This window comes from Pinus tabuliformis, chromosome Q, assembly GCF_031772625.1.
Source record: "Pinus tabuliformis cultivar Carrire ecotype Pingquan chromosome Q, CPIR1, whole genome shotgun sequence".
Taxonomy (NCBI): domain Eukaryota; kingdom Viridiplantae; phylum Streptophyta; class Pinopsida; order Pinales; family Pinaceae; genus Pinus; species Pinus tabuliformis.
The window spans coordinates 25,901,621-25,913,965 of record NC_142296.1 but is presented as its reverse complement, the minus strand read 5'-3'; the positions used below and the strand labels follow the sequence as shown (position 1 = coordinate 25,913,965).

Genomic DNA, 12,345 nt, shown 5'->3' with positions numbered 1-12,345 from the left:
AGGAATCAGCGTATAAATCTCTAATGATCTTTGTTTGAATGTATAAATGAATGTACTATGAACTGATGAGGCGATCTCTGCGTTTGAAAAAGAACTTTGTACTTCAATATTATCAGTGATATAAAACTTTGTTGTCCGTGAATTAAAGTTGCAGTGTGTGTTTGTTCCATGCATTTCTTATTTTAGTTTCATAACTTCTGTGTTATAGTACTTTCTCAATGGCGATCATCAATCCAAGAGGGCCCCAAAGTGAGTGCAATGCTTCTTGTTCTTTTTTGTTATGTATTTATTTATTCCAATTGTGTGAGTGCATTTGAATTCATTTCATTATTTATGGTTACTTACAGTGTGTATGCATAGTGAGATTATTCACAAGACCAAACCCAAAATAAAATGCAACTCCAAAAAAGCATTTTATACATGAGCAAACTTTGCATATTTTGCATCTAATGATTTATTAAACTATTAAAGGAGAGTCTCAGATGAAGGTTCCTTGCATAATGAAGCCTTTGAGAAGACTAGCACCTCTATGTGCTAAGAGTGAGTGTAGTGAGTTCATACCTTTAATATATAATAGATTAAAATCAAATGTAACTCCATGGAACGTTGGGAGAGGAAAGGATATACTTTGGTACAAGAGTAGAATATTCTTATTCCCTCAATCAAAGTTGAAGCAACAAATAGTAAGGGGGTCTCATGACTCTCCAATGGCAAGACATGCCAAGTTCCTTAAAATAAAACTAAAATTATCAAAAGATAAAATTTAGGAAGGAGTGAAAAAGATTTCCAAATATTTATGAGTGGCAATTTTCCCAAAGAAATAAAGGAGAGATAGGGAAATCTCTAGGGTTACTTCAGCCATTACACATAATCAAAGATGGCAAGAGATATCAATGCACTTCATTACAGGGTTACCAAAAGTTGAAGCTAACGATCCATTTTTGTGGTTGTTAATAGACTCACAAAATATGCACATTTCTGTGGAATCCAAGGTACATGCACAACAAGCCAAGTGGTAGAAGTGTTTATAAAGGAAATTCATAGACTTCATGGTCCTCCTATGACTATCCAACTCCTAGAATCACATATTTTCTACAAGTCTAAGATATCGGCAATTGAGACACATATGGACAAGACTATAAAAGCTTTGACAATTCTTAAAGAAAACCTTCAAATGTTGCAAAACAAGATTAAGCAGCACGCATATTAGCATTGAAGTAAAAGAAAATTTGATTGCTTCGTTGGTCCTACACCATAGAGATCCTTTGGTCGCAAATGATCAAATCCACTTGGTTGGATGGCATTGTGCTTGCTACTTGCATAGTGGTCTATCATGGCTAGGCTCTTGTTCTTCATGGTGGTGTATCTTGGTAGATGGAGTTCCAAGGTTAGATTTTGTAGTATTACTTGATACATTGGTAATGGTTGTGAATACTCCTTGATGTTACAAGAAGATGATTATATTCTTCATTGTTGGTTTTAGTGCCCTTTCTTACGATGGGTTTGGCTATGGCAGGGCTTACTTGGAGAAGCAACTCATATGACCATGGTAAGAAAAATCAAGTCAACCCCTTTTCTATGAGCCCTCACAAAAAAAAGGTTGGTGTGAATTTTATGTACATGGTCAGCGTTGATAAAGTAAATTATGTTAATAAAAATAATAATAATAATAAATAAAAATATCCTAAGCCTAGTCATCCCCCCTTTTCATTAAGCCTTAAACTTTATTTTCTCATTTCTTAAAAACAGCACACATGTCCATGCAAAGTGTATTATTATATGGAGAGGCATTTTATATTGTATTATATGGGGGGAGGGATCCTTGCGCACAAAGTGTTGAGTAGATGATGCAACTATAATCCGTGAAGTCAAATTGTGGTGGGTTCAACCAACCTTAAGAGATATCCAAAGCTTTTTATAAGCCCTAACCCATTTGATGTGTCGGCTAATATTTACTCCTAACACTTACGCATGAAGCATAGGACAAATATACATAGATGGGGAGGTTTCAATATCATAACAGTTGTGTCTTATGCTTACCCAGAAGTATGGATTGAGCTAGAAACATATTTCATTTGGACGAGACTACACATGATAAAGGGCAGCTCACATAGCCCTATCAATATGTTATCGAGCTATTGTGTGCTAACAGAGGGCTTGGCACATTAGAAATAGTAAACTTCTAGCAATTTTTGTAAATATTATTCTTTTTACTGTAAGAGGTGCAGCTAGAGACGGAAAGAGCAACTCTCGTTTTCTTTTATTGTAAGAAGTGCAGCTAGAGACTGAAAGAGCAACTCCCTTACTTCTTTTGGGCATGGTTGGATTTGGGAGACTTTTCTCCATTGGAGCTTAATGGCAAAACCCTTGGACGTGCTTAGAGAATCAACAATGAGTCAAGATGCTTGTATATCTCTTGTTTTCTTCGTTGTTGAAATAGATAGAAATATACTTCATGATTTTGCGAGTATGTGTATTTCTTCCATCTTTCATGTGTTATGATTGAACATCTCTATGATTGCATTTCTTTCTCTATTCATGGATTGAAACTTCTCATACAAGCTTTTTGATAATTTAGTTACCAAAAGTATTGGTTGGTGTCTACATTTGTAATACTCTCAGCCATATTTTTACAATACAAGACAACGACAAAGGAATAATATTGGCTTGTACTTTTCAGCGATACTTTCTCATCTTCAAAACAGCATCAATGTGTCTGTTGTGACTTCATTCACCCTATGGATTAGGCGCTAATTTCTGATCCTTCCGTCCACTTTTTTTGCAATTTTTCGAAACCTATTTGTTGGAAATTACCCTTCACATCACCTTGCACTTCATAGCTTTAATTTCCAGCAACCCAAACTAGACAAGCCTCCCCTGAGCCAGTCTAAAGAATAGATGAGACTCAGGGAAATGGCAGTGCCCAACCTCCTAGTTACCCAAATCTATCGTCTCAATGCTTGGTGTTTTTACACATTCTAGATGTCAAATTGAGCAGTAACATGCTTCACCTTTCTTTAAATCAAGCAGGTGGTGACTTAGTTTTATTCATCCAATATGTAATTTTGATACCCTTCTTGTTAAGATATATAAATAGACTTCCAATGTGATAAAATTAATTCATTGATGGTTATGAAGACATGGCAATATGGGTAGATACATCACTAACATTTTTCTTTGGCCTAAATGGCCAGTGTATGGATGGACCAATATGGCAGAACAATTATTTCCTAAGAGGCAGTTGTCGTACAGTTGAGAATGGTTGTGATACCACTAGCAATGGCAGAGTTGTATAACAATTGTTTGTACAAAAGATGGGGACCGGTAAATAATACTAACTATAATTGATATAGAAAATCAATTCATTACAAGCATGGAAAGTGAATTAGTTGCAAGTATGCACTGTCAATTGTAGGTACGAACTTTATTAATTCATACAAATCATACAACTCAGTAAGTGATTTCAAATTTTTGAGTGATAAATTATAATTATGGTACAAATACAAATTTTTATTAGCAACTATAGCATGAATAGATGAAATAGTTGTACAAATGGAGACTCCTTTAATTTTTGTTTCTTCAAAATGAAATGGAACCATTTTTCTTTAGCAGAATTTTGGAAGTTTAACTTACCAAAGACTAGTTGTGGTTAATGACCTGTAGATCAAAAAGACCCTGAAATATAACATGGCCAAAATTGGGATCAAGATAATTCATATCAAATTGAGATCAAAAAAAAAAATTGATCTCAAATTAAATGAATCAATATAATTTACAAACTAAATATCCAAAATATTTGGAATTAATATCAAAAATGTCCATCTAAATTAGATTAAAATATATTGAATAAAATATGAGAGATAGTTGAATGATTACAAATGAGGACCGGGCCTTCTCACTTAGAGACGTCTTTTCTTTAGGATGCCTCTTCGTTAATTGTTAATTATTAGTATTTATATATTTATGTTTATTACCAAAAAAAAAATATGAAAACTCAAATAAAATGTCATGCGACATAAATATATTGAATGGTTGGGACTGAATGTACATGAATTTTGAGAACTCGTGTGATTTATTTTATTTATTTTAATTTTTTCCGATAAAAAACTCACAAGGAAACCAAATGAATTGCTTATCCACAATAGATGGCTACCCTAATTAATCAATGTGTCGACTAGTTCACCCACCTACATGACCGTAGAGGTTTGACCCAGACCCCTGCCAAAGCGGAACTAGCCCAATGCCAAAAATTAGCAATAACTAATTAAGCTAACACTTTCGACTCTATTATTATCTATTTATATATTAGTTATACTAGTTATATTTATTAAAAACAAAATTTATGATCTGAATTAAAATCCTATCACCTTTCGCTAACCTTCACTCAAATACACTAATATCGTAATTTGAATTTAATCAACTTCGTGTACTTCCAATCTAATCCCATGGATTGTGCTCATCAACACCATGAATTGGAATTTAATCACAAGACCGAATGGCCAACGAACTGAACCTACATTCTTCTCCACCAACAAATCGAAACACTTGATTATCCTACTCATAACTCTAAGAAACCCAAAGGACAAATATCGTCCCTGAAAGGCCTGCATGAAAACAGCCTCAATCTAATCAAATGCATTGTGCTCATCAACACCATGAAATGGAAATTAATCTCGGTCTGAATGGCTGACAAATTGAATCTACATTCTCCTCCACCAACAAAACCACGCACTTACATTATGCTACTCACACCTCCAAAAAACAGAAGTACAAACATCATCCCTGCAAGGCCTTCATGCCAAAATGCTCTAATATATGATAAGAAAATAGAGCCTCTACTGTCTTGACCAGGAACAATTCATATTTTTCTATTTTTAAATTTGCACAATTATAGCAAATCAGTGCTTGTACCTTTCCACAAAAATGAAACAAAGAAAGATAGCAACAGCAATCTTTCGCGGATTTACAGGATATTGGAAACCTCATTCAATGCAAATAGCTATTATATTTGCAACATATTGAACTCATTTCAATAAACTATCTGAAAAACTGGCTTTCGTGATATAATCTGATTTAAATATAATTACAATCATTATTTTGCTCCCATAATCCAGGGAAATAAGAAGATATCGACCATACCAAGAGTGTTAATGTCTTCATTCATCTCCAAACATTTATCATGGCCGAAAAAGTGAAATTTGTTTTGGGCTATAGAAGCAAGAATATACACTGGACCACCAAATCAATCACTAGACGAAGAAGTGCTTCCGTCTTCTTAACTAATGTGAGTTCTTTGACCCATGGTGAAAGTGTAGCTTAATATCGTTACAATATCTTAAAAGAAAGAATGGAGCAGGAAAGACTAATCATACATTAAATGAACCCATAAAAATGCACGTACAGAGAGCCAAAGAGATGCATACAGAACATAATATAAATGAATTACACATAAAAAGTGAACAATTTAATATAGCCTACGTAGTAACTTCTAATCAATCCTAACTACTTCAGATGCAGGAAGTCCTTTGATTTGTATGCTTCCATTCCTGTCAGCTGACATCCCGTGCAGTCCTTCTTGGTCCAGCTTGTTCGTTTCCTTCTCTTCAAAGGAACACGCTTTCATATGCCCTGTATATGTATTTTCTATACCTAAATCTGTTTTTGGTTTACTTTTTTTCTTTTTCGATGGGATTCCTACACATTTATTCCATTCAATTTCCCAATCTGAACCCTTATTCTCACCTTTTTCAAAATACTTCTGTTTTCGGTCAATAATAGATGAAGACTTTGGATCTGCAATCCTGTATTGCAGTATATTACCTCTATTTAAAGATTCATTATGAACTTGCTCCACCATAGTTTGCTTGTCACGAGGAGTTGAATCTTCACAGCTGGGGTTAGAAACAGTTCCAGTATTCACATCTCCATTCCATCCGTCGGTACTCAATTTTACTGGAGCCTTCTTTCGTTTAGTCGTCTCTCCACCACCCTGCTAAGTTAAATAGCACAAAATTATAACACGCACTATTATAGTATTGTTCTCTTCATAACCACAGCTACTTAAGAAAATAAAACGATTATAAACCCTATCACAACAAAAGTACAAACGAAAAATCATGTTGCCCCACGGGAGTATTTTAAGAAGTTAGTCAAGTCGATCCACAATATTTTATTATATTCTAGTCTAAGCCTCTAGAAGGTTTGTTGTGTAAAAATAGACGGCTCGTGTGGAGATATACAGGAAGGTAGAGAGCACGATGTGCAAGTGCTATTTTGGGTTTTAATGTTAAAACCTGGAGCACAGCTCCACTATTAAATCTATTTTGTAAGTTTTATTTATTTGCTTGGGTTAATTATGCTTTGCTAAGTTGTCTATGCTAGTAGAGTGAAGACAGCTTATGGAAAACTTTTGTGTATAATATTTAAGATACCAAAATTGTCTAACAGAAAACCCCAAGGGTCATCAAGGGAAGAATCATTTTGGATAGCCTCTTTATTGTTTTAAAAGTACACTTAGTAAACCTATTAGGCGATGTTGTCCCATGGTAGTTTGTATGCTATTGATATAGATAAGCTTAGATACCTCCTAGAGGTAGTTAGCAACCATGGTCATGGGATTTTCAATGTTCAACCAAAATTATAGAATGAGGAGGTGTGGGCATGGGCAAATGCATCCAAGGGGCGTGTAGAGACACCCCAAGATTTTAAGAAATGTCATGGGAATTGTAGGTGTCCCCTTCTGAAATCCTTAATATATAAAAATTTAAATATATGAGAAACATTGACAAGCCACAAACATGAATAATGAAAGGATTAAATCATTATTCATATCCAATTTGGGATTTTTATTTCTCTGTTTTTTCTTAAATAGACTAGTTTTAGGACATTGGAAACAAATCATGGGGCGAATGCCATGGAGTCCCCATTTTTGGGCAGGGGGCACAATCATGGGAAGAATGCCTTCAAGTCCTCCTTTTCAAGGAGGGGATTCCTATGAAATGGAAATAACCCCTACATCTCCCCGAGTTCCCTAGAAGACATGGCAAGCGTGGGGAACGTGTCCCCCAACAAAGGGATCACATCACCATTTAGCATTGGCAAATTCACTTGGCAATATATCCGGAGTTGCAAACAATTACTCAATTTACACCATTTGGACGATACATTCTAAAGCCCAAAACTTTATCAGGGACCAAAAAATATATCTTTGCAATGTCTTAGTCCTAATTTAAGGCAGCAGTTATACCAATGTACATCCATCTTAACTATGGATATATTAAGCACTGAGGGATCAAAGAAAAAAAAACAAGATGCATTATTGGGCTTCCCTATGGATAATCCTTGTTAGAGTGCAACTAGATTCATCTTCCAAAATTGAAGCTATCAAAGGTCTTTTTGGCATAGGAGCCTCTTCATCCAACTTATCCGGATAAGTTATCCTCCAAAGTATTCGGAAGATCTGAAAAGAAGTTTCCTACAAGTGTGAGGGAGATAGAAATGGACGTCATCATTAAATCAAGTCAGCCTAGTCCCTTTGAACAGCAGGAGGGCAAGTTGGCCTGCTCCCAAATTGTATAAGTGGTAGGCTTTAAATGGGAGAATTTCAGCCTTCAGTCAATTTATGGAAAATTCACATCCACTTGTGAGTCATGACTAGAATAAAGACCAAGGTAAATTTGCTTTCCTAGATACATGCAAAACAATTCCATGATCAAATTTTTCCAAGATGGAGCTAGATATTCCAACATCCACCGGAAAGAATAACATTCAAGTTATACCAAACCATTATCTTCCTATGATACTACAAAATCGTATCATAAGAATATTCCAAAACCTCAAATTCGAGATTGCAAGATACTGGGAATAGTTGGATAGAAAGATGATAGTCCAAATGGAAATTATAAGTGCCTTAAAGTCTTATATTCAGCGGTTAAACCTTATCTTCATTATTCTTTATCTATCGTCATGTCTAGTTCCAATAAAGAGGACAATGAAGCACATGGATGCAACGTGGCTTGCTACTTACAGGAATGGATTTCAAGAGAATGTTCATTGCTTCTTGTTGGTTAGCTTCAATGGAAGGGGGCAGTGCAAAGAGACATTTAGATCATTGGCTGCAACGCAAAGGACTTTGATGCATCATTTGTCTTATACCTCTTTCTTCCTACAGAGAAGAAAGTATAATACTATAAACCTACATTCAATGAGGACTACACCAAGCTGCAATTTGGGTATTAAAGTTGAGTTAGTTGCTTAGATCACAGCTAAGATAGGCACTTTTTATGAACAATGTTGATTCTCTTAAACTTCAGGCTAAGGCTGCCATTATGCCTCTTCTTGCTTCTGTAGAGAGAGAGAGAGAGAGAGTACCACATCAGCTGCACTTCAGCCCATGGATGTAACAATTGACGAAAGCATGTTGAATATTTGATGTAATACCAAACGCATTATATTCAGACCAAAAGGAACATTGACACTATAGATAAAACTGCTTTTTCCACATGGAATAATACTTTAAAATTATCAAAACCATACCGAATTAGCCTGTGTGTTTCCTGAAATTCCTCAAGAACCATATCATAAATAGCACCCCAAACAAAATTTTGTTATAATAAAACCAAAACACAATAGTGTAACGAGGACAAACCCCTCACTACATTGCTAACCCATGCCACATCCAAACTTTAAAGAATGAGAGAAAAGACACCGATGATTTTGAGCAAGTAACATTTACGAATATTATAGAAGAACATAGTTACTTTCTCTATTATGTTTTCAACTTTAAATAGTGCATATGATATCTTGAACAAATTATATAAATTTGGCTCACAGCATTGTTCAATCACAATTGCAATCTAAAAATATTTCAAAATGCAGTAAATTACACAGCTTTCACACACATTTACACTTGTTATTCCATCTCATAATTGAATTCTCAGAAGCAACTTCACACGTGTATCCAACTTGAGGCAAGAGGCAAAAAGGAAATTGGATTAGCCGAGGTTGGTGTGTGCAATGCAAAGCTGATCGTGAAACTGTTGATCATCTCTGTTTCTTTCCCTTTCTCAAAAGCTGTTGGAAGGAAGTTTTGCAGATTACAAATGGGAAAAACAAATTGGACAAAAATTCATGAATAGAATATTCTGAGGATTGGATATTAGATAAATCTGAATAAATTATAAAGCTATTTATTGTTTTGTTCTGGGGGTATTGTGGTTAGCTAGAAATAAGTTCATCTTTCAAAAAAATGAAATTTCTTTGGGACAGCTATCCCATCACATGATATTATCATATGGAGAATGCTGGGAATTACCAAAGCAGAAAGCTACCAGAATTTTGAAGGAACCTGTCATCGATTATTCTACGGCCTAAGGTTTTTTGATGGAGCCTGTCCAGGAACTCCAGGTACATGTGGAGCTAGGGTAATTCTCTTTGTAAATAATTCACAATATTTTTCTTTGAAATATGGAGCAGGCAAAGGAACTAACAACAGAGCTGAGTTCTATGGACTGTGGATCCTAACAATAATAGCAGTAGATAAATGCATTGAAAAGTTGCAAGTGCTGCGAGGCTCAAAACTATTGATGGACTGTGCAAATAACAAATGTCAGATCTCAAATTTGGCTCAAGGTTTTGTCATGAACATAGTCCTGGAGGTAAATGGGAACTTTGAACAAATTTCTCTCATATTTTCAGGCAATACATTTGAAGAGCAGACCAACTTTCTAAAGATGCTCTCTCTTTGAAGGAAGGGGCATTGACTGCACAAGAGTACAAGAGAGAAAGCCTCGTATCATAGGAAAGTCTATTTTCTGATTCTTAATCTAGTTCCCTCCAAGAAGATATCAGCGTAGTTTTAACAGCCTTTGTTTTGAATAGTTCTCAAGTCTATAACTTGGAGAATTTTAAGGATCTCAAATCCTACAGATTATATGTTATGATACTGGAACACTGTAATATTTAGCTGTGTGACAGGTTGACGACAGTCGAAGTCTTTTCTCAGAGCTAAGAGCCTAGCCAATCTATACTTTGCTTTCAATTCTGAAATATCAAGTATAAAGACCTTTTTCATGGAAAATAAAAAGATTACATTCTTGCAAACACACTAGATGAAGGGATAAAGATACATACATTAGTAATCTTATTCAATTTCTTTTTTCGCTCCTTTGCTCTATAGACTGCATGTTTTATGCCATTGTTGTCCATCCAACCTTCTGGCCAAAGTTCAGCAAGCTGGAAAGCAAATAGATACTCATTTGATCACTAAGGCCACAATGAAGAGCTAATTATGTATGCTACAGATATGCAATGCCAGTGCAGACAAAATTACAATTGTATAACACAAAAAAATGGTTGCAATTATGGGCAAAGAAGTAGAATCAGTTAGGACTCCAAAAATAGACAAGTCAGAAAACATAAATCACATATTAATCTTCCATAAAATTCATCTTGACATAAACATAAAGAAAACTGCAACAGTGATGATCACTAAACCATGCATAGTTGAAGGAGATGCATCATTACCAATATTTAAACAGAGTTCAACAACAAATATTAAGTTCAATTAATGTGTAAGCTAATGAAGACTTGTAGAAAACAATGACCATCAAACCCACACATAACGAAAAACTTCAGCAATTTTTAACACTAGTTCCTGGACAAAATGTTGACAATAAACAGCAATCTAAAATTACTAGAAACTGTAAGAGAAGAAAATGAAAAAATAATAATGACAAGAGAATGATGCAAGATAATTTCATTATACCATAAAGATCAACTTTTCAAAACTCAGACTTTGCCTTGGAAACGGCAAAGGGTGAATTCAGACTCAGCTTGGACTCAGAACTGTTTGAATTATAAGACTCATTTAGCAAAAAATACATAAAAGTTTTAAATTTTCATGAAAACAATATATAATAAAGATATGAACTCACTGCACTCACTCCTAGCACATAGAGGTCCTAGTCTTCTCAAAGACTTCATTATGCTAGGAACCTTCATCTGTGACTCACCTTTAATAGTTTAATAAATCATTAGTAACAAAATATGCAAAGTCTGCTCATGTATATACCATGTAAGGCTGAATATATCAAAATGACACTTGTGCAGTATATATCAAAAAAAAAAATACATAATGAACAAGAAACTAAATGGCTTATAGAGTTCCAAAAACATCATGCTACGACCTACTGGCCTGCTACACTTATCAATATGATCAATCATCAAACCCATTTCCACTAATAGAAATGTAATTCTCAGCATGAGCTACAGGACCATCCTCCAGCTCGAAGTAATAGTACTACTGGAAGCATGGCTTGTGACTGCCATGACAGAGGTGTGAGACAAATAGAAGAGGTGGGGGTCTCTATATAACATGGTTTTAGGGTTTAAGGCGATAGAACCTAGGATTTATGTGTGTGTGTGTGTGTATACACACACTTTTCTCCCTCTATGCACAGCGACTTATAGGGTACCAAACCAGTCCTACTTGGCCAAGTCTTAGTATGTCGAACCAATTTGGTATCAAACCAGCCAGCTCATACACCAAACCAGTCCCTAGTCCAACTCATAGGCTAAATGAAGCCCTTTGACAGTCGACTGAATCAACTCAGTTGAATTTGAATCCAAGTTGGACTACTTTTAAAACAGTAATAAAGGTAATATATAGCCCATTTGAAGTCTGGACATAACAACTATAACCCCCACAATTTACAGGAGTACATCTTAACCCCTTAATAACATCATTAACTTTTCACCTATATTAATTAAACTTATTTTTTCCTTTACGTTTTACATAGCCTACAAATTGAATTTATTATTATATCAACAATGGTTATTATATTGTAACAATATGTTTTACATAGACTATAAATTGAATTTATTATTATATCAACAATGGTTATTATATTGTAACAATCCCTTCCCTTTAATGACCACTTTGTTATCCTTGCACCAAGCTTGCCTCAAACTTTGCAAATTTATCACTAGACAAGGCCTTAGTAAATATATCAGCAAGCTAGTATTGAGGATGATACTACAAAGTCTGATCTCTCTAATGTATAACCTCTCCAAGATGCTGTGGTAATGAATCCCCACATGCTTCATCTTCAGGTGGCCAACTAGTTATTTCACCAACTTCAAGACACATTGATCGTCACAACACAAGGGGATCGCTCCACTCTATTGAAATCTTCTATCCTTCAAGATTTTACTTAGACACCTTGCCTCGCATGCAACACCTAAAAAAAGCTTTGTATTCTGCCTTTCTGGATGTGGCAATTGTCATTTGCTCCATGTTTGTCCATGGAATTGCACTTAAACACAACCTAAAAACAAAATCTAGGG

The 12,345-nt window shown here is 35.0% G+C and overlaps 1 protein-coding gene across 2 annotated transcripts in view; it reads right to left on the bottom strand.

Annotated features, from left to right (window-relative positions):
* Positions 1 to 5,042: 5,042 nt before the first annotated feature.
* The window catches only part of LOC149218098 (ubinuclein-1-like), an 87,895-nt gene continuing 80,592 nt past the window's right edge, over positions 5,043 to 12,345 (bottom strand). For both annotated transcript variants that reach the window (XM_089383810.1, XM_089383811.1), the window contains exons 13-14: positions 10,132 to 10,233; positions 5,043 to 5,989 (exon numbers count right to left, since the gene is read on the bottom strand). In XM_089383810.1, coding sequence (XP_089239936.1) covers positions 5,489 to 5,989; positions 10,132 to 10,233 — 603 coding nt within the window. In that variant the 3' untranslated portion in view covers positions 5,043 to 5,488. The remainder of the gene's footprint in view (positions 5,990 to 10,131; positions 10,234 to 12,345) is intronic.